Here is a 23,062-nt window from a genome sequence, read left to right on the forward strand (position 1 = left end):
TTTTACCGTAGTCGACAATTTACAAGTTTTCATATGAATATAGCTGATGAGTGTGATGATAACTGCCTCTCCTTGTCTCATCATCAATTGCACTTGCATTCGCGGTCATGTTTGCATGTCCGTGACTCGATGACTCGAGTGCCTGGGATCGAATACCGGGAATCAAGGCGGGTGAAGGTCGCGGGTGCCGCCGGAAGATGGCAGCAGGAGAGCGGTATATATAAAGAGAGCGATGGGTCCGGTTAGCAAGTCAGTCCTCACTCACCAGGCAGGGAAGGTGCACGCTCCTGCTCGCCTCCCTACCTCTTATTTATTTATTTATTTATTACGTATTAGTTTCACCAAATTACCATTCAGTGCCAAATATGAAAGTTAAAAGTGAGTATACTTATATTACCTATGTGAACTGTGTATATATAGTATGTGGAAATGTCACGAATTATTTGGAGTGGTGGAGAAGATCTGTGTATTACGTGTGTCAGTGAATGTGGTCCTGAAGGTACCCTATAATATGTAACCTCTTTCATTCCCCCTGTAGGTGTTGTGAGCGTGCTGCTGGTGGTGCTGCTGCTGGCGGCGGCCTCCGTGTACGGTGAGGAGGAGTGGTCCTGGGGCAGCGAGTCTCCCCGCCAGGCTAAGGACGTTGGTGAAGCCCCAACACCCGGCGTCGCTACCCTCACCGTCTCCGTCAGCCCTGAGGAGGAGACCCCAGATCTTGAGGCGGACTTCCTCCGGAAGACATTGGGTGTCGGGCCCCTGCCTCTGGAGCCCCATTCCTCCTACTCCGTGAGTGCCGAGGGCGTTGAAGGTGGCGTTGAAGCTGTGGACGGCCTCTTGATTTCCGGGGACAGAGACCGTGAGGGACGCTTTCTGGGTATTGGAGAAAAACTCTGCACGTACGGGATTGGCATCAATGTGAGTATTTGACGAAGTATCTTGCTTTGCGCCTGTGACCAACTGGTATGAACATAAGAACAAAGGTAACTGCAGAAGGCCTATTGGCCCATACGAGGCATGGGTTAAGGTTGATCAATAATAGTTTCATGGCAATACAAACTTTTATAATTTACATATATTTTGTTCATACATGCACTCTAAAAATATATATATTTCTGGTCTCTAAGCTGAACGTGATATATATGTATCACATAGATGTATCTAAGTTGAACGTGATAGATGTATCTAAGTTGAACGTGATATATATGTATCGTGATAGATGTATCTAAGTTGAACGTGATATAAATGTATCTAAGTTGCATTTTAATTTTATTTCAGTGTAACAAAAAATATCCATCGCCAGTGAAGTCACAGTACGGAGCTCCACCCCTCAAGCCAGTCGGTGGCTATGGACCACCTCAGGTGGGCTATGGTACCCCTCAGGTGGGTTACGGCGCCCCACCTCCTCCCCCCACCTACCCCATCAGAAAGTACGGTTCTCAACCACCACTAAAAGGATCATCACAGTCCTCCTCACTAACTGGACTCCTATCTGTGCTCGAGCCTTTCATGCCCGGTTCCAAGAAAAAGATTCCCCCTAAAATAGGTCACGAAGTCCTGTCTCCCTCCTACATAGCTCCCAACCCCAACTATGCCCCGTTGTTATCCTCGTATTACCCGCCAACCAATCCCAGTTATGCCACCCCTCGCCCCGCATTCCCAACCACTCAGTACATCTCCCAACAACCCGACTACATCGCCCCGAAGCCCGTTAATTACGTTCCTCCCAAGCCCAACTATGCCGCAGCCCTCCCATCCTATGTTGAACCCAAGCCGGCGTATGCTGAACCTAAGCCAGTCTTTGCCAAACCCGTCGCAACTTACACGGTTGAGCGGGCCATTCAGCCCACTGTGATAGAGCATCACACACATTCCCACACACATGTCTATAAGGACCAGGGAATTCCTCACGATATATACCAAGGGCATGGCAGTCAGCAAGTGTTCCAGAGAGAAGACGTTAAGAAGGATTCTAGTCTCGGACTCAAGAGGGAAACTAATCTGGGTAACATCCAACAGAGCACGCATCGCGACATCCAACAGAGCACGCATCGCGACATCCAACAGAGCACGCATCGCGACATCCAACAGAGTGTACATCGCGACATTCAACAGAGCGCACATCGCGACATTCAACAGAGCGTACATCGTGACATCCAACAGAATGTGCTTCGAGATATCCAACAGAATGTGAATCGCGACATCCAACAGAATGCTCATCGCGACATCCAACAGAATGTGCTTCGAGATATCCAACAGAATGTGAATCGCGACATCCAACAGAATGCTCATCGCGACATCCAACAGAGTGTGCATCGAGAAATCCAACAGAATGCTCATCGCGACATCCAACAGAGTGTGCATCGCGATTTCCACCAGGCGAGTGCCAGCGGCAGTGCTTCGTCTCTGTCCGTCTTCCCAGCAGTCCTTGTCGGTCAAGAATTTCAACCAGGCAAAATCGAGACAGGATTCAAACCAATGTCGTCAGTGCAACAGACCCTCTTTCGGCCATTGACTCCCGCATATCGCGAGGATTGCCAATGCGTCCCGATTCCTTTCTGCTCCGACCAGGATGTTATCGGCCGCAGCGCCCCTGGCGACATCCGGGAGCTCTTGGACGCTCGCAATAAAGGCTCTGATATTCTATCCAATGCTACTGAACTCACCAATAGTGACGCAGCTCTTGTAAACGAGAATAAACTCAACGCGAACTCTATAAGGAGAGGGAGAGTACTGGGCCTGAGTGCCGAAACAGTGACCGAAGAAACAGCTGAGGAAGTAACAGACCTGATAACAGAGGTAGATACAACTGAAACAGTTCCTGAAGAAGTGACGGAAGAGGTCAATGAAGACGTGACAGAAGCCACAACTGAAGACGTGACAGAAGCAGTAACGGTGGACGGTCAAGAGACGCGTGTCAGACGACAGGCAAATAGCACGGACGAACAGATAGCAGCACCGGAGCTCGAGAGCGCCCCCAGCGACCGCCAAGGAGTGAGTTAGCCTTTTACTTCGTCATTAATTTTTGGATCTCAAAGTTATAATTTGAATCTCATTCATTCAAAACACATTTTTCGTATATAATTTATCTTCCAACACATGTTACTGGAGTCTAATTGTTGTCTTTGGTCCCTAGCGTCAGTTAACAGGCTTCACTCCTGGTAGTGAAGGCTGCGGGCCCAACCATGTCTGCTGCCGCAGGCCTGTCTTCAAACCACGCCGCAGTCAGAAGTATACTTGCGGGCTCCGCAACGCTGCTGGTCTCCTGGGTCGCGTCAAGACCGCTCACTTTGTTGAAGGTGACGCGGACTTCGGGGAGTACCCCTGGCAGGCAGCGATTCTCAGGCGCAAGGAAGGGGAAATCATGTATCAATGTGGAGCCACTCTCATTGACGACAGACATGTTCTCACAGCGGCCCATTGCATGGAAGGGTCAGTATTGTTTTCTTAGATGCTTAGCTTCACGAAACATTGTTGTATTATATATATCGGATATTTTTATTATAAGTATTATTTGTATATAACTATATAACACATATATTAGTTTAGGTTGTAACGGTGTTATTGTGTTGGCAGACTTCACCCGTCCCAGTTGAAGGTGCGACTGGGCGAGTGGGATGTGGCGGGAAACTCAGAGTTCTATACACATCTTGAGCTGAGGGTCGCCGGCGTCTACCCCCACCCGGAGTACTACAAAGGAAATCTTAATAACAACCTTGCCGTCGTCAGACTAGAAGCTCCTATTGACTTCACAGCATAGTAAGTACCTGCCTTGGTTATGCCAGTCAGAACCGATACACGTTTTCATCACGTTTATTACAAACTTACATCGATATATCATTTGTATATATTGTCAGTGAAGAGAGAGTAGTTCTAACAGCACTTCTCCCTCCCCAGCCCCCATATCACCCCTGTCTGCTTGCCGAAGGAGTTTGCAGACTTCAAGCACCAGCGCTGCCATGCAACTGGCTGGGGTAAGGATGCCTTTGGCTCTGAAGGCAAGTTCAGCCAGGTACTGAAGGAGGTTGAACTGCCCATCGTAGAGGACCGACAGTGCGAGGCGGTCCTGCAGCAGACTCGCCTGGGTCGAGACTTCACCCTCTACGAGGGTAACCTGTGTGCCGGCGGCGAGGCGGGAAGAGACACATGCCAGGTATGTCATTATATTTTATCTCACAAGCATACATACTATTTTATTCATCTGATACAATCACGAAGATCTAAACTGGCAATATTGTATTTAATATGTGTGTGTGTGTGTGTGTGCAGGGTGACGGAGGGAGCCCCTTGGTGTGTAGCGGCAGTGACGGCCGGGTACAGCTGGCCGGGCTTGTGTCGTGGGGTCTGGGCTGTGGCCAGCCCGGCATCCCTGGTGTCTACGTCAGAGTCGCCCACTATCTCAGCTGGATCCGGGACATCACCAAGTCGTAGAGGTCGTCTTCGTCAGGTCATATACCACTCGTCAACCTAGGTTATTTTGGCATATTTGTATGCTTAAATAGACCTCAAGTGTTCACTGGCAGCATATGCTGGTGGTTTATTATAAGATCTTCCTGTGTTTGAAGATGTATGTAAGCATTTTATGCTATGTTGTACTCTTGAGTAAGAGAATTCTAGTTATTATGTTAATAAAATGTTATTTTGTAATATTTGTTTTGTTAAAAATTTTGAATTTACAACAGCAAAATGTCTCTTACGACTAGAACCGTGATTAATTATAATATTAAAATTTTCCCTTTCGGAAAATTAATTTAACAATAATCTTAAATAGTAAACATATATGGGTCTGCATATAAGTACATATACGTTTATATTCTATGGATGTACCTATGTATATGATGCAACTATATACTCGTCTATACATGTACCCAGTTTTAGTTGATCTCTTCAACAACATGTTCCCAAACACCTTTCACCGGCGACGACGGAAGCTTTCTAAGAAGTATGAGCAACAGAGTCTGAGAGCGACGACCTCTTGTCTCCCGCCCGCCCTTCTCTCACCCACGAGATCACAGCCACCAGCCCCAAGCCCCTTTCACGGTGAAAGTTGGTACCCCGCAACGCTACGGTGTCACCACGCCTCACTTTACCACCTACACTACCACCACCACCACCACCACCACCACCACCCACCTACACAGCTATTCCACCATCCACACACCTACTCTACCACCACCGCCCTCCACCCTCTAGGGTGACACCACGCCTGACTTCAGTACCACCACACAACCATCACCCTGGAACCACACCCTTCCAGGATAACATTACTACAACTATAGTTTTCACTTGTACACCAACCCTAGACCTGAAATAACGCAAACACACTCCTACGCAGTCACACCTCTGCAACACTCCCCACGTAGTCACACCTCCACAGCACCTCCCACCTAGTTACAGTTCTACAACCCCCTTATATATATCTTCAACGCAAAAGCATTTGCATATAACTTCGTGCATTCAACAACAGAACTTCCGTTAAACGCTTATACGATACTTCTTGGATACCTGAACGATAACAAATCCTACGAACGAGGGGCCAAATTCACGAAAGCACTTACGCAAGCACTTACGAACCTGTACATCTTTTCTCAATCTTTGGCGGCTTTGTTTACAATTATTAAACAGTTAATGAGCGCCGAAGCACCAGGAGGCTGTTTATAACAATAACAACAGTTGATTGGGAAGTTTTCATGTTTGTAAACTGTTTAATAAATGTAATCAAAACCGCCAAAGATTGAGGAAAGATGTACACGTTCGTAAGTGCTTTCGTGAATCTGGCCCGAGGGATCCAGTAGCTTCCTCGACCAGTAACCTAGTAACCACCACGGCTCTCAGTGGCCAAAAACATAGCTATAATCTTGGCACAGGAAACAAATCCTTATCCTGGAGGTCGTGAAACGAGGCTACTTAACGTTAGTAAACAATGCCACACATCACTCGAGTTAATTGCTGTATGCTGCGTCACATTGATGAAAGTTGGCCCGCCTTTCCGCTCTCTTAAATGCTGCAATGGAAGGGAATTTTTTTCCTTTGTTTTTTATGTTCAGTCGATAAATACTGGGGTGATGTTTGGGAAGTGTACCGTGGCTTGTTGATTACAGGCGTGGGTGTGTGTATTCTTGGATGGGTGTACCGGGTCGTTAACACAATAATTCTCATATAGACACCGGCACATACTCAAGGGAACACACTATTCGCACGCACGCACGCACGCACGCACGCACACACACACACACACACACACACACACACACACACACACACACCAAAGAGCCAGAGCTCAACCCCCGCAAGCTCAAGAAGGTGAGTACACACCGTTACGGTAACAAGAATCTCACTTTCACCAGAACATTCACTTGCCCCCCAACACTCTTTGTCACACACACTTTCTCCTCTCACTTCTCTCCCTCTCTCCCTCTCTTGCTCCCCCCCCCCCCCTCTCTCTCTCTCTCTCTCTCTCTCTCTCTCTCTCTCTCTCTCTCTCTCTCTCTCTCTCTCACACAATCTCTCTCTTTCCTTCTTCCCCCTCTTCCACTGCTTCACACACACACACATTAAACAATTGCATCACCACTGATACCACTGCGCCATAGAGAAGAGAAGGGAAGACAACTATCAGGGGAAAGCACCAAGCCATTACGATTATGTAGCACTGGGAAGGGATCAGGATAAGGATTAGGGATGGGACAAGGGTGGGGGGGGGAAGGAATGGTGCCCAATCACTCGGACGGTCGGGGATTAAACGCTGACCTGCATGAAGTGAAACCGGCGCTCTACCGTCCAGCCCTGGAGAATAAAAGACTACGTCATAACATGCGCCACTCAGAACACTGCACCACTCAGAACACTGCGCCACTCAGAACACTGCGCCGCTCAGAACACTGCGCCACTCAGAATAACGACTCCATCATAACATGCGCCACTCAGAACACTCCGCCACTCAGAGTAACGACTCCGCCATAACATGCGCCACTCAGAATAACGACTCCGTCATAACATGCGCCACTCAGAATAACGACTCCGTCATAACATGCGCCACTCAGAATACTCCGCCACTTAGAACAACGACTCCGTCATAACATGCGCCACTCAGAACACTCCGCCACTCAGAGTAAGGACTCCGTCATAACATACTCCACTCAGAACACTCCGCCACTCAGAATAACGACTCCGTCATAACATGCGCCACTCAGAATACTCCGCCACTTAGAACAACGAATCCGTCATAACATGCGCCACTCAGAACACTCCGCCACTCAGAACACTCCGCCACTCAGAACACTGCGCCACTCAGAACACTCCGCCATTCAGAGTAAGGACTCCGTCATAACATGCGCCACTCAGAACACTCCGCCACTCAGAACACTTCGCCACTCAGAACACTCCGCCACTCAGAACACTGCGCCACTCAGAACACACCGCCACGCAGAACACTCCGCCACTCAGAACACTCGGTCACTCAGAACACACCGCCACTCAGAACACTCGGTCACTCAGAACACTCGGCCACTCAGAACACTCGGCCACTCAGAACACTCGGCCACTCAGAACACTGCGCCACTCAGAACACTGCGCCATTCAGAACACTCGGCCACTCAGAACACTGCGCCACTCAGAACACTGCGCCACTCAGAACACTCGGCCACTCAGAACACCCCGCCACTCAGAACACTCGGCCACTCAGAACACCCCGCCACTCAGAACACTCCGCCACTCAGAACACCCCGCCACTCAGAACACCCCGCCACTCAGAACACCCCGCCACTCAGAACACTGAGCCACAGTCTCCCTGGTGATGGGCGTGGCTTCCCTCCCTCCCATCACTGGTGTATTATGGAACTGTCCAACTTTCTCCTGAATCATTTATCACTTCCTGTGTTGCATTCTCCAAGACCTTCTATGCTTAGGTGTTCTTTCTCTCTCTCTCTCTCTCTCTCTCTCTCTCTCTCTCTCTCTCTCTCTCTCTCTCTCTCTCTCTCTCCCTCTCTTCATCAGTCGTCAAGGAGGGGGAGCCTCACCCCTGGTCCCCCTTCTATATATGGTTTCTATATATATGGTGCACACGTGGTGTGTGACGTCAGAGTGACGTTACACAGTTCATGCGGATACAGGTTTGGGATCCCAGTGGCTCAAGGCCTTCACCTACAGGACAAAATAAAAGTTTCCAATTTCATTCCCAGAAGATGTCGCTCCTGGAACCTGCCCATGACCTCCATCACCTGTTCCCGTCTTTTGAGGTCAATGTTTATTATTTAATACATATAATGATAGTTCTGTCAATGACGAAAAGCAGAACAACTTGTGCCATTATATTATTAGGTACGTGTGTTGTAATTGTTGTTGTTGTTTAAGATTCGCTACTTGGAACAAAATGTTCCAAGTAGCACGGGCTATGGTGAGCCCGTAGTGCACTTTATAACTTGTAATTGATCTGAATTAAGCAGTAGATCAACCTTATTAAACGACATCGGCAATACATGGATCACACTAAACCCAAGTGAAAAATTATCTTCATAACCTGGTACTTAAAACCCAGCCGTCAGCGACGAGTTGCGATGAACTATATCACCAACATATAGGTGACGTCTGGCTGAATGGTTATCATTCTGGCAAAGCAAGCCAAGGGGTCCCAGGGTCGACTCTCGACGAAGGGGCCTGGTTATATCAAATTTAGTTCATGCAAGTTTTTCAGGATGTAAATATTTCTGGTCAAGATTTCTTTAAGATTTCCCTACAATCAGTTTGCACTACAACCCAACTAGTTGACCAATATTCAGCCCATGATGGAGTTGTACCTTCCAGATAACCCGCTGCGCCTGGGTGCTCGCCCCTCACCATTGAATGGCATGATTGGGATATACCTTTTATCGCTGTACATTGAGAGAACAAATTTGCCTTTACTGTAGACCAAGTCCCTCTCTCTCCCGCGCTAACACGAAGGCTACTGAGGCTCCGCGAGAAACACAATAGACATAGAGTTGACGTCAAACCAACACAGGAATAATGAAAAAAGTGTTCTCAAACCAGATCTGAAGGAGGCCTGGTCGAGGACCGGACCGCGGGGACGCTAAGCAACAAAATAATCTCAAGGTAACTCAAGGTAAGTCCCTCTCAGGGAGGGACCTACCTGTGAGAGAGGGACCTACCTGTGAGAAAGGGACCTACCTGTGAGAGTGGGACCTACCTGTGAGAGAGGGACCTACCTGTGAGAGAGGGACCTACCTGTGAGAGAGGGACCTACCTGTGAGAGAGGGACCTACCTGTGAGAGAGGGACCTACCTGTGAGAGAGGGACCTACCTGTGAGAGTGGGACCTACCTGTGAGAGAGGGACCTACCTGTGAGAGAGGGACCTACCTGTGAGAGAGGGACCTACCTGTGAGAGTGGGACCTACCTGTGACAGAGGGACCTACCTGTGAGAGTGGGACCTACCTGTGAGAGAGGGACCTACCTTGGAGGGAGGGACCTACCTTGGAGGGAGAGAGAGGTTATGTTTCACCATCCACAGAAATAACCTGAATCACACTTTACTCGAGTTACTCATCAATAGAAACTCTTATTAATGTTACCGTTGATAGCTTCCCTCGCCAGTAACAAAGCAACACATGTTGTTTTAGATTCAGCGACTCGGAGCAAAAGTTGCAAGTAGCACGGGCTATGGTGAGCCCGTAGTGGACGTTTGGTAACACACTCCAGCCGGTTACCTAACACGACATCCGCTCCACGCGCTTCCCAGCGAAGCCTGACTCAATCAACATTTAGGGAAAGGAGGATTGACCAAACTGGTCTCTGTCTTCAGGCCCAAAACCACTCACAGAAACTGGCTCTTCATCACCAGAACCGCGAATTAAGTTACTTCAAAGATTAATGAATTGAACTTTATAACCAAAAGGATGTAACCTGATTCAATCAGCGAGGGAAAGAACTTAAAGCTTTGATTAAATTCATTGTTGTATAAAAGTTGAATTTTTTCAACTTCTTAATCACTCAACTATCCTATCACGGAACTCTACTCTGAACTCAGTGCTCCCATCATTCGTCACTCGAGGCTCCACTAACTCAACGCTCCCGTCAATGCTCCACTAACTCAACGCTCCCGTCAATGCTCCACTAACTCAACGCTCCCGTCAATGCTCCACTAACTCAACGCTCCCGTCACTCCGAGTATTTGCTATTTCTTCACAAACGTTATCTTAAGACAAATCAATTTTTGTCATTGTATTAAAGTGTATTTTCGTCAAGAGTTGATGTTGATGTTCGCTAAATACAACTGTAGGCCTACGCACGACATACGTCAATAGAGCAATGTATGTCGATGAATTTTGTTTTGTTGTCTATGTCTATGTTCTATGTCTATGGTCTATTAGGTCTATTGTTGGTCTGTTCCTATGGTCATCTTGTGATGTTCCATTTTCTTAGGTCTATTGTTGTGTTCCATTCCTATGGTTATCTTGCTGTGTTCTATTCCCATGGATCTATTGTTGTATTCCTAACAATATAAAGGTATTTCCAAATATTCTTTAAAAGGTAAATGTTTTAACACTAATTTGAAATTCAGTTTGCACATGACCCGTTGTTATATATTAACTTCTTCACGTGTACCGAAGTTCACAACCTGTGACGTGACTTGTTAATCCTCTCGGCGCCAGAGGCTTCACTGCTCTCTCAAGGGTGTCCAGAGGAGATGTTTTGTCGTGTCCTGAATACAAAGGGGACCCCACCGTGAAGGTCCGCCGCCTCGCAGTGTTTCCAGTGACGTCTCTTTGGGCCATCTTGCCCCTGTCAGGCGCCCTGTCAGGCCTACCACTGCGGTGACCTGCCCGTCCAGGCCTACCACAGGGGTGACCTGCTAGTCCAGGCCTAGTGCTTAAGAGAGTACGGAAACTGCGGAAAATGCCAGCTCCTCTAGTCATCAAAACCTTTAATAGTTAATAATATACTCGGTATAAATAACTCATATTCTCCAGAGCAACGCAAGAACAGGTGTTCCACATCCTGTTTATTTTCCAATGATTCTAAACAGATATGTTTATGATCGATCCTTATATGTAGTCAAATTTCGTATAACAACAAACAAGAGCAAAATATCTATTCCTTATAATAAAATCACACAGAATAAGGAACTTGTATGAAAATCTGGGATTTACCAAGCACTGGAACCAATATTAAGGAGATAACGATTATTAGTCTAAATAAACTCACTAAACATAATAAAGCGAAGTAATCTCAAACTGAAAAGTAAATATAATAGGCGAAAAATCATGATTCGACAGTAAACAGATAATTCGTGAACACATCAGTGAACTGAAACCACAAACCCACTTATTTCATGGTTTCTCACACGTGGTTTCTATTTATATTTGAGACCGCTGCGATCATCTGCCCAGCGGATCATCACTTACCATGAGTCTCTCTCCACAGTGAGATTTGTTGATTGACGGTTGAGAGGCGGGACCAAAGAGCTAAAGCTCAACCCCCCGCAAACACAACTAGGCGAGTACAACTAGGTGAGTACAACTAGGTGAGTACAACTAGGTGAGTACAGTCCCCTGCAGTCCCCATGCAGTCCCTGCAGCCCATGCAGATATGCGCTGCATGGGCTGTCCCCTGCAGCCCATATTAAGAGGATAACATCAGCGGCATATGCCAGGCTGGCCAACATAAGAACGGCATTCAGAAACTTGTGTAAAGAATCATTCAGAACTTTGTATACCACATATGTCAGGCCAATCCTGGAGTATGCAGCCCCAGCATGGTGTCCATATCTAGTCAAGTATAAGACTAAACTGGAAAAGGTTCAAAGGTTTGCCACCAGACTAGTACCCGAGCTGAGAGGTATGAGCTACGAGGAGAGACTACGGGAATTAAACCTCACTTCGCTGGAAGACAGAAGAGTTAGGGGGGACATGATCACCACATTCAAGATTATCAAGGGAATTGATAGGGTAGATAAAGACAGGCTATTTAACAAAAGGGGAACACGCACAAGGGGACACAGGTGGAAACTGAGTGGCCAAATGAGCCACAGAGATATTAGAAAGAACTTTTTAGTGTCAGAGTGGTTGACAAATGGAATGCATTAGGCAGTGATGTGGTGGAGGCTGACTCCATTCTCAGTTTCAAGTGTAGATATGATAGAGCCCAATAGGCTCAGGAACCTGTACACCTGTTGATTGATGGTGAAGAGGCGGGACCAAAGAGCCAGAGCTCAACCCCCGCAAGCACAATTAGGTGAGTACAGTATGCGAGGAGGCTTCGACCATCGTCATTCCGGCTTCGATCCCCGGTAGAGGCGGAAATAAATGTGCAGAGTTTCTTTCACACTGATGGGTCTCTTCACCTAACAGTAAATAGGTATCTGGTAGTCAGACAGGTGCTACGGGCTGCTTCCTGGGGATTTGTAACAAAAAGGAGGCCTGGTCGAGGACCGGGCCGCGGAGACGCTAAGCCCCGAAATCATCTCAAGATAGCCTCAACATAACCACAAGATAGATCTACCCAGCAGATCATCCCTTATCATGAGTTTCTCCACAGCAAAGACCCACTTCGGGACAGTTATAAATAAACCACGACTCTAGATTGTTCAGAATTGAATCAATTGCTTTGAATAAACTGTGTATTGCGGTATTGAGTTATCTCAATATCGTAATAGACTGTGTATTGCGGTATTGAGTTATCTCAATATCGTAATAGACTGTGTATTGCGGTATTGAGTTATCTCAATATCGTAATAGACTGTGTATTGCGGTATTGAGTTATCTCAATATCGTAATAGACTGTGTATTGCGATATTGAGTTATCTCAATATCGTAATAAACTGTGTATTGCGATATTGAGTTATCTCAATATCGTAATACACTTGTATTGCGGTATTGAGTTATCTCAATATCGTAATAGACTGTGTATTGCGGTATTGAGTTATCTCAATATCGTAATAGACTGTGTATTGCGGTATTGAGTTATCTCAATATCGTAATAGACTGTGTATTGCGGTATTGAGTTATCTCAATATCGTAATAGACTGTGTATTGCGATATTGAGTTATCTCAATATCGTAATAAACTGTGTATTGCGATATTGAGTTATCTCAATATCGTAATACACTTGTATTGCGGTATTGAGTTATCTCAATATCGTAATAGACTGTGTATTGCGGTATTGAGTTATCTCAATATCGTAATAGACTGTGTATTGCGGTATTGAGTTATCTCAATATCGTAATAGACTGTGTATTGCGGTATTGAGTTATCTCAATATCGTAATAGACTGTGTATTGCGATATTGAGTTATCTCAATATCGTAATAAACTGTGTATTGCGATATTGAGTTATCTCAATATCGTAATACACTTGTATTGCGGTATTGAGTTATCTCAATATCGTAATAGACTGTGTATTGCGGTATTGAGTTATCTCAATATCGTAATAGACTGTGTATTGCGGTATTGAGTTATCTCAATATCGTAATAGACTGTGTATTGCGGTATTGAGTTATCTCAATATCGTAATAGACTGTGTATTGCGATATTGAGTTATCTCAATATCGTAATAAACTGTGTATTGCGATATTGAGTTATCTCAATATCGTAATACACTTGTATTGCGGTATTGAGTTATCTCAATATCGTAATAGACTGTGTATTGCGGTATTGAGTTATCTCAATATCGTAATAGACTGTGTATTGCGGTATTGAGTTATCTCAATATCGTAATAGACTGTGTATTGCGGTATTGAGTTATCTCAATATCGTAATAGACTGTGTATTGCGATATTGAGTTATCTCAATATCGTAATAAACTGTGTATTGCGATATTGAGTTATCTCAATATCGTAATACACTTGTATTGCGGTATTGAGTTATCTCAATATCGTAATACACTGTGTATTGCGGTATTGAGTTATCTCAATATCGTAATACACTGTGTATTGCGGTATTGAGTTATCTCAATATCGTAATACACTGTGTATTGCGGTATTGAGTTATCTCAATATCGTAATACACTTGTATTGAGATATTGAGATCGACTTGTATCAAATTATTGATACAAGTCCAAGTCAACTAAGGAGATATCTTTATACACATAATAAATATACATAATAAATAAATTCAACTCTCCTTCACATTAACACAACTTCCCCTAACTCAGTCATGAGTTAACACAACTTCCCCTAACTCTCAGTCATGAGTTAACACAACTCCACCTAACTCAGTCATGAGTTAACACAACTTCCCCTAACTCAGTCATGAGTTAACACAACTCCACCTAACTCAGTCATGAGTTAACACAACTTCCCCTAACTCTCAGTCATGAGTTAACACAACTTCCCCTAACTCAGTCATGAGTTAACACAACTTCCCCTAACTCAGTCATGAGTTAACACAACTTCCCCTAACTCTCAGTCATGAGTTAACACAACTTCCCCTAACTCTCAGTCATGAGTTAACACAACTTCCCCTAACTCAGTCATGAGTTAACACAACTTCCCCTAACTCAGTCATGAGTTAACACAACTCCACCTAACTCAGTCATGAGTTAACACAACTTCCCCTAACTCAGTCATGAGTTAACACAACTCCACCTAACTCAGTCATGAGTTAACACAACTTCCCCTAACTCAGTCATGAGTTAACACAACTTCCCCTAACTCAGTCATGAGTTAACACAACTTCCCCTAACTCTCAGTCATGAGTTAACACAACTCCACCTAACTCTCAGTCATGAGTTAACACAACTCCACCTAACTCAGTCATGAGTTAACACAACTCCACCTAACTCTCAGTCATGAGTTAACACAACTTCCCCTAACTCTCAGTCATGAGTTAACACAACTTCCCCTAACTCAGTCATGAGCTAACACAACTTCCCCTAACTCTCAGTCATGAGTTAACACAACTTCCCCTAACTCTCAGTCATGAGTTAACACAACTTCCCCTAACTCTCAGTCATGAGTTAACACAACTTCCCCTAACTCAGTCATGAGTTAACACAACTTCCCCTAACTCAGTCATGAGTTAACACAACTCCACCTAACTCAGTCATGAGTTAACACAACTTCCCCTAACTCAGTCATGAGTTAACACAACTCCACCTAACTCAGTCATGAGTTAACACAACTTCCCCTAACTCAGTCATGAGTTAACACAACTTCCCCTAACTCAGTCATGAGTTAACACAACTTCCCCTAACTCTCAGTCATGAGTTAACACAACTCCACCTAACTCTCAGTCATGAGTTAACACAACTCCACCTAACTCAGTCATGAGTTAACACAACTCCACCTAACTCTCAGTCATGAGTTAACACAACTTCCCCTAACTCTCAGTCATGAGTTAACACAACTTCCCCTAACTCAGTCATGAGCTAACACAACTTCCCCTAACTCTCAGTCATGAGTTAACACAACTTCCCCTAACTCTCAGTCATGAGTTAACACAACTTCCCCTAACTCAGTCATGAGCTAACACAACTCCACCTAACTCAGTCATGAGTTAACACAACTTCCCCTAACTCAGTCATGAGTTAACACAACTCCACCTAACTCTCAGTCATGAGTTAACACAACTCCACCTAATTCAGTCATGAGTTAACAGTATTATATATATATATATATATATATATATATATATATATATATATATATATATATATATATATATATATATATATATATATATATATATAATGTGCGTAATGAGGACAGGTAAGGGGGGTGAAGAGTGTAGGGTGGGGGGGGAGGCGTGGTAGGGGGCAGGGATGAGTCAACAAAAAGTCCCACGTAATATTTGACCGTGAAATAACTAGCGACCCTGGGCACGTCTGGGGCACCTGCCCCAAGGTCAGGGCTGTGACTACCTGGTACCCCCTTACACTCTCACTATCTCACTACCCCCCTGTCTCTCTCTCTCTCTCTCTCTCTCTCTCCCTGTCTCTGTCTCTGTCTCTGTCTCTGTCTCTCTCTCTCTCTCTCTCTCTCTCTCTCTCTCTCTCTCTCTCTCTCTCTCTCTCTCTCTCTCTTACTGCCCCCCCCCCTCTCTCTCTCTCTCTCTCTCACTACCCCCTCTCTCTCTCTCTCTCTCTCTCACTAACTCCTCTCTCACTATTCCCCCTCTTTCTCACTACCCCTTCTCGTTCTCTCACTACCTCCTCTCTTACTACTCTCTCTCTCTCTCTCTCTCTCTCTCTCTCTCTCTCTCTCTCTCTCTCTCTCTCTCTCTCTCTCTCTGCCCTATTCTCTCTCACTACCCCGGAGACAGAGAGAGCTTACAGTCTCAGCAGCGGTGAACATATCGCCCCTAGTGAACACTAGTCTAAGTGTATATTAAAAGAGAGAGACATGGACGCCAAGGCTAAATGGTGTAATGCAGATACCTGCTGTCTCCTCCTTCCCCTCCTTCTTCTTTTTCTTCTCCTTCCCTTCCTTCTTCCCTTCCTTTTCCTTTCCTTCCTCTTCCTCTTCCTCCCCCTTCCTCCTCCTGCCTACTCACAGCTTCTTGAGTAGGTTTCAGTAAGGTTCGAGAGGCAATGCTTCTAACACCCGATAGCTATGGGGTGAGGGCCCGAGAGCTGGAGCTCATCCCCAGCACACAAGAATATACAATTAAGAGCACACACACACACACACACACACACACACACACACACACACACACACACATAATGGACATAGACGAAATGTTCACACGGAATAGTAACAGAACGAGGGGACATGGATGGAAGCTTGAAACTCAGATGAGTCAGAGATGTTAGGAAGTTTTCTTTTAGCGTGAGAGTAGTGGGAAAATGGAATGCACTTCAGGAACAGGTTGTGGAAGCAAATACTATTCATAATTTTAAAACCAGGTATGATAGGGAAATGGGACAGGAGTCATTGCTGTAAACAACCGATGCTCGAAAGGCGGGATCCAAGAGTCAATGCTCGATCCTGCAGACACAACTAGGTGAGTACAACTAGGTGATACACAACCAAAGAGCCAGAGCTCAACCCCCTCAAACACAACTAGGTGAGTACACACTCAAGGTTCTACAAGGTGGGGCCTGGTAGCCTGGTGGATAGCGCGCAGGGCTCGTAATTCTGTGGCGTGGGTTCGATTCCCGCACCAGGCAGAAACAAATGGGCAAAGTTTCTTTCACCCTAAATGCCCCTGTTACCTAGCAGTAAATAGGTACCTGAGAGTTAGTCAGCTGTCACGGACTGCTTCCTGGTGTGTGTGTGTGTGGTGTGGAAAAAAAAGTAGTTAGTAAACAGTTGATTGACAGTTGAGAGGCGGGCCGAAAGAGCAAAGCTCAACTCCCGCAAACACAACTAGGTGAATACAGACCCTTGCATACCATAGAACCTGATATCCCCTGGTTCAGAACCTTGTACACCACATATGTAAAGCCAATCCTGGAGTATGCGGCTCCAGCATGGAACCCGTACCTTGTCAAGCACAAGGCGAAGCTGGAAAAAGTTCAGAGGTATGCCACTAAACTAGTCCAAGAACTAAGAGGCATAAGTTATGAGGAAAGGCTTCTTGAATTGCACCTCACGTCGCTGGAAGACAGAAGAGCTTGGGGAGACATGATCACCACATACAAAATTCTCACGGGAATTGACAGTAGACAAAGATGGATTATTTAACACGGGTGGTACACGAACAAGGGAACACAGGTGGAAGCTGAGTACGCAATCAGCCACAATGACATTAGAAAGAACTTTTTCACTGTCAGAGTAGTTAGTAAATGGAATGCATTAGGAAGTGATGTGGTGGAGGCTGACTCCATACACAGTTTCAAATGTAGATATGATAGAGCTTGAGAAGCTCAGGAATCTGTACACCAGTTGACTGATTGTTGAGAGGCGGGACCAAAGAGCCAAAGCTCAAAGGTGAGTATATACACGTGTAGATTCAAACACATTCATTCGCACACACACACACACACACACACACACACACACACACACACACACACACACACACACACACACACACACACACACACACACTGACCTAGACATGGTATGGTCTCTGGGAATCCTGACGGAGAAGGTCACAGCTGGCCTATAAGTAGCCAGACGCGGGTCAGCCAGCCCAGTCACACTCCAGCCACGAACGAGTGCACACGCCTCAACGATTAATCTCTGTTTACCAATGACTGATTTATAAATCATTTCTTGACACATTAACTTTCAGGCATTGAGTGATATAAGCCAGCAATCACTCACAAGGATGATAAAGATCAGTGAGTATTACTCATTCGTTGAATATACGTAAGAGTTAGTGAATACGTTATGTTGTTATCAATAACTTGCATTAGACAATATGTGTACGAATAGGAGTTGTTTCACGGAAAGGTTCTGAGACGTGAGGATTACTTTCACTTTCCTGGGAGGTTATGTCCAGACACGGAAGGTTATATGTGTTCACGTAATGATTGTCCGTGGTCGTTCTATGTCCGTTCTTGCATTTTGTTCGTGTTGTGGTGGTTCGTGTTCCTTGTTCATGTTATGGTGGTCCGTGTTCCTTGTTCATGTTATGGTGGTCCGTGTTCCTTGTTCATGTTATGGTGGTCCGTGTTCCTTGTTTACATTGTAGTAATCATGTTTCTGTATATATCATTAGTCATATAATGGCTTACAATTGTTCAGGCTGGCAAGCTTCAGAGCAAAATAAACCACAGACAGTTTATCAATAAACTTATGAAATAGTCGACTCGCTGAAGCAGTTAAAAAAAAAAAACACTGAAGAAGCTTCATGACTCAAAATCGGGTGATGAACCTTATGGTAGTCTTTGTTCTTCATGTTATTGTAGTCTTTGTCCTTCATGTTATTGTAGTCTTTGTCCTTCATGTTATTGTAGTCTTTGTCCTTCATGTTATTGTAGTCTTTGTCCTTCATGTTATTGTAGTCTTTGTCCCTCATGTTATTGTAGTCTTTGTCCTTCATGTTATTGTAGTCTTTGTCCTTCATGTTATTGTAGTCTTTGTCCTTCATGTTATTGTAGTCTTTGTCCTTCATGTTATTGTAGTCTTTGTCCTTCATGTTATTGTAGTCTTTGTCCTTCATGTTATTGTAGTCTTTGTCCTTCATGTTATTGTAGTCTTTGTCCTTCATGTTATTGTAGTCTTTGTCCTTCATGTTATTGTAGTCTTTGTCCGTCATGTTATTGTAGTCTTTGTCCGTCATGTTATTGTAGTCTTTGTCCTTCATGTTATTGTAGTCTTTGTCCTTCATGTTATTGTAGTCTTTGTCCTTCATGTTATTGTAGTCTTTGTCCTTCATGTTATTGTAGTCTTTGTCCTTCATGTTATTGTAGTCTTTGTCCTTCATGTTATTGTAGTCTTCTGTATAAAGGGTAATCGTTCCAATTTTTCATCTCGGTTTTCTTAGTTCATTTTACTGTAGTTTCTCTTACTCGTCTTATGGCAACGTCTTACTGTGTTACAACAATGATAAAATGTCTTGAGGTGAGACTGAGGTAAGCGTATTGTTGCAGGTGGGAGCGTGGCGGCGTGTCTGCTGCTGGCGACGACGGCAGCTCTGGCCGCTGACGACTGGTCCTGGGGGGCTGACACCTCCTCGGGCACTTCAGCGTCTGGTCGAACCCGGCCCGACACCGTCAAGGTGCCCCAGTCACTCCCTCTTGAGCCTCACTCTCACCAGAGTGTCCCTAGCCAGGAGACAACTGAGGAGGACCGTCAACCAAGGTTCCTGGGACTCGGTCACAAGCTTTGCTCCATCGGAATCGGTGTTGATGTGAGTCCCCGACGGATGCTTTAATTGGTCGATTAGCAACGTTGCAGAATGACTCTGAATAGTGATATACATATGTGATGATTTGATACATTTAATGATATATGCTTTATAACATTATAAATTAACCACAATGTTATGTATAACAAATGTAATCTTCCTTCAGTGTAACAAGAAGGCTCCCCATCTTGGCCCAAACATTATTCCCGTCAGCACTTACTCCAGTGTTCCAGTGGCAGGACCTTTCCCAGTCCCGGGATCATTCTCTGGGGTTCGTCCCTTCATGGTGCCTCCACAAGCTGCTCCGGGACACCATACTCCCCACCGCCAGTCACCACAACAAGCTGTGGTCGAACATCATCACTCTCACACTCACATTCACCAAATCGGCGCAGGACGTCCTAATGTTATTTCTGGTTCAGTAAACCCTGGTGAATTCCAGTCCTCTTTTCTCGATCAAAATACGCTCTACCGGCCTGAGATTTCCGCTTACCGCGAGGAGTGTCAGTGTGTGCACGCCTCGTACTGTCAGTCGTACGATGTCGTGGGTCGAAACAGTCCCGGAGATATCAGGGACCTCATTGATGCCCGTAACCAAGGCTCAGATATTCTGTCAAATGCGACAGATGTCGAAGATGGTGTAACGAGCACAGTGGCTCCCGAAGATGTCACCAACCAGAGCTCTGCTCGTCAGGGAAAAGATTTATCGCTTACTGACTCGCACAATGAAACTCGCTTCAGGAGGGACACTCTTGACCACATTGATGCACCACAAAACGCCACCTTCGACGTTCAGGGCGTAAGCAATGATTTATACGTGGATAGCTAGCTAATATATTAAACATGATTTACGCTTTTAGTAACTGTAAACATTGTCAATATAATTTAATTTAGAAAAAAAGTGTATCTACATGTTATTTTTTCTACTTTCCAGAGGACATTGTCATACTTTCCGGGTCAGGTAGGCTGTGGTGCAGCCTACGTCTGTTGTCGCAACCCACAACTTCCTCCCCCACCACCCAAGTACACGTGTGGCCGCAGCGACTCCAGAGGTGTCCTAGCACGCGTCAAGACGCCACATTACGTGAAGGGCGACACAGAGTTCGGGGAATATCCCTGGCACGTGGCTATCCTCAAGCATGACGATGAGTACGTGTGTGGCGGAGCTCTGATCGACGAGCGACACGTCCTCACCGCCGCCCACTGCATTGACGGGTCAGTTAACACCAACATTCGTGCTCTGACGTATGAAATATATTGTACCAACTTGACTTGAGAATGTCAACTTGAAAATCGACTTGAGAATGGTCCAGGACGGACCGAAACGTCGTCGTCCCTTCACCTTCTAGTGTGTGGTCTGGTCAACATAATTTAGCCACGTTATTGTGACTCATCGCCTGTATATTGTACCAAGTTTAAATAGTGAACACTTTTTATTCTTTCTTGAACCACTGTACATGTCTTCGTTTCGCAGACTCAACCCGCAATACCTGAAGCTCCGACTGGGCGAGTGGGACGTCAGTGGACCTATCGAGTTCTATAGTCACGTGGAATTAAAGGCCGAGTATGTGGTCGTCCACCCAGAGTACTACGCAGGTAATCTTCGCAATGACATCGCAGTCATCAGGATGCAAGGCTACGTTGACTTTCCATCCAAGTAAGTGACGAGTGTCATATCACGACTGAATTGTGAAAAGTTGAAGTACTTAAAAACTTAATTTTATTTTTAAATTGCTTTAATTTGTTATTTTACATTATTGCGATCAGAATACGTACATTTGATCTTTATCAGCACCTTAACCGCGTTAGATGACTCTTCAAAATGTTATTATTTCATACCGCAGCCAACAAACACCTCGTTTACTAATTTATCAACATATTGGTGGTGGAATTATTTTCAGATTAACATTATACAAGTTTGTTTCATGAACGATGTTTCCCTGGTAACCCGTGAGTGTCTTTGGCAAATAATAGTGTTAGTGGGAAGAATTATAGCGAGAAAAGTACCAACAGCTCTCCTCCTCCTCCTCCCACAGCCCGCACATCTCGCCCGTGTGTCTGCCAGACGCCTACAGCAGCTTCGTGGGTCAGCGCTGCTACTCTACCGGCTGGGGGAAGGACGCCTTCGGCGGTACCGGCAGGTACCAGAGCGTGCTGCAGGAGGTGGAGTTGCCCGTGGTTGATTACCACCAGTGCCAGGAGGCCCTGAGACACACTCGCCTGGGACCCAGCTTCACCCTCCACCAGGGCATGCTGTGTGCTGGCGGCGAGGAAGGTCGCGACACCTGCAAGGTGAGGCTCCACTCTCGCCTATTCTCCCGTTGCCAAATATGGCCATAATTCAAAGAGGAGTAATTTTTCATGATTTATTTGCTTACGTCATTCTCTTCATATTATTTTTATCCTCCCCACCAGGGTGATGGAGGCGGGCCCCTAGTGTGCCCGGGTCCTGAGGGCAGGTTCTACCTTGCTGGTCTGGTGTCGTGGGGAGTGAGCTGTGCCCTGAACGGCATCCCCGGGGTCTACGTCGACGTGGTCACTTACCTGACATGGCTCCACGCCATCACATCAGCACCATAACCGCTCAACACAACCTGGAAGTAAAACATCACTAAGCTGTCTGTGCGCTGCTCCCTTCACGCTGTGTCACTGTCTTGTAAGAACTTCATTTTAATGAAGAAGTGTGTAAGCATAAATTATGCAATAAATGTATCACTGTGTATAATAAATGGCTCTTACGAGTATATAAATGTACTTAATTTTATTTCTACCAAAATAAATATATTTTTGTCAGACTGACACACTCGAGAAGGCATATGAAAAGTTAATGAAAATATAATTACTGTGAACATTTATGAATGAATAAAAGTCATTTGGGTATAAGTAATGGATATATTGTCTAGAGTTAGGCCTAGAAGAGGCCTAGTTCACCCGAACTCTGGCATTGTCAGTCAACCAAGTCAAAGCTTCGTCATTCCTCTTGAGATATTCTCTTATATTAGAACTCACGTGGGATTGCTTCCTCGAAAAATAAATCAGATTCCAAAATACATGAAATAAAAAGCGTACCATACACGTCTAGTTCAAGTTCAAGTATGTATATTGAGACACGAAAAATTACATCTCAAAGGGATAGAGTAGCTTAGGCTATTTCTACCCCCCCCCCCCCCCCCCCCACGTCTAGTAGAGTGCACTTGTACTTACCAGAGACAGCAGTGAAGGGTGTGATGAGGCAGGACTGCCCACTTTATCACTTTCCGATGAAACTGTTTAGTCAAGTCCTTGTATACACTCACTGCTTCACTGGTCTACATGTTCTGAAGGTTATAAC

General features: G+C 45.3%; 2 protein-coding genes across 2 annotated transcripts; both read left to right on the forward strand.

The window, feature by feature from the left end:
• Window positions 1-236: 236 nt before the first annotated feature.
• LOC123767134 (uncharacterized) lies at window positions 237-4,644 on the forward strand. Its single transcript, XM_045756660.2, has 7 exons — window positions 237-378; window positions 539-915; window positions 1,276-2,991; window positions 3,134-3,429; window positions 3,574-3,756; window positions 3,895-4,150; window positions 4,267-4,644. The coding sequence occupies exons 1-7, from the start codon at window positions 366-368 to the stop codon at window positions 4,426-4,428; spliced, it is 3,003 nt and encodes a 1,000-aa protein (XP_045612616.2). The 5' UTR covers window positions 237-365; the 3' UTR covers window positions 4,429-4,644.
• Window positions 4,645-18,087: 13,443 nt separating this feature from the next.
• LOC138352382 (phenoloxidase-activating factor 2-like) lies at window positions 18,088-22,482 on the forward strand. The gene is made up of 7 exons (XM_069304853.1): window positions 18,088-18,220; window positions 19,475-19,734; window positions 19,898-20,530; window positions 20,666-20,946; window positions 21,206-21,388; window positions 21,768-22,023; window positions 22,147-22,482. The coding sequence occupies exons 1-7, from the start codon at window positions 18,208-18,210 to the stop codon at window positions 22,309-22,311; spliced, it is 1,791 nt and encodes a 596-aa protein (XP_069160954.1). The 5' UTR covers window positions 18,088-18,207; the 3' UTR covers window positions 22,312-22,482.
• The last annotated feature ends 580 nt before the right edge of the window (window positions 22,483-23,062 follow it).

Source organism: Procambarus clarkii, chromosome 53, assembly GCF_040958095.1.
Source record: "Procambarus clarkii isolate CNS0578487 chromosome 53, FALCON_Pclarkii_2.0, whole genome shotgun sequence".
NCBI classification, from domain to species: domain Eukaryota; kingdom Metazoa; phylum Arthropoda; class Malacostraca; order Decapoda; family Cambaridae; genus Procambarus; species Procambarus clarkii.

Excerpts from the sequence above, each read along its gene's own strand:
- LOC123767134 (XM_045756660.2), top strand. Across the intron at positions 2,992-3,133 it reads CCCCCAGCGACCGCCAAGGA|CGTCAGTTAACAGGCTTCAC; the intron begins GTGAGTTAGCCT and ends TTTGGTCCCTAG. Across the intron at positions 4,151-4,266 it reads CGGGAAGAGACACATGCCAG|GGTGACGGAGGGAGCCCCTT; the intron begins GTATGTCATTAT and ends GTGTGTGTGCAG.
- LOC138352382 (XM_069304853.1), top strand. Across the intron at positions 20,531-20,665 it reads CCACCTTCGACGTTCAGGGC|AGGACATTGTCATACTTTCC; the intron begins GTAAGCAATGAT and ends TCTACTTTCCAG. Across the intron at positions 21,389-21,767 it reads TACGTTGACTTTCCATCCAA|CCCGCACATCTCGCCCGTGT; the intron begins GTAAGTGACGAG and ends CTCCTCCCACAG.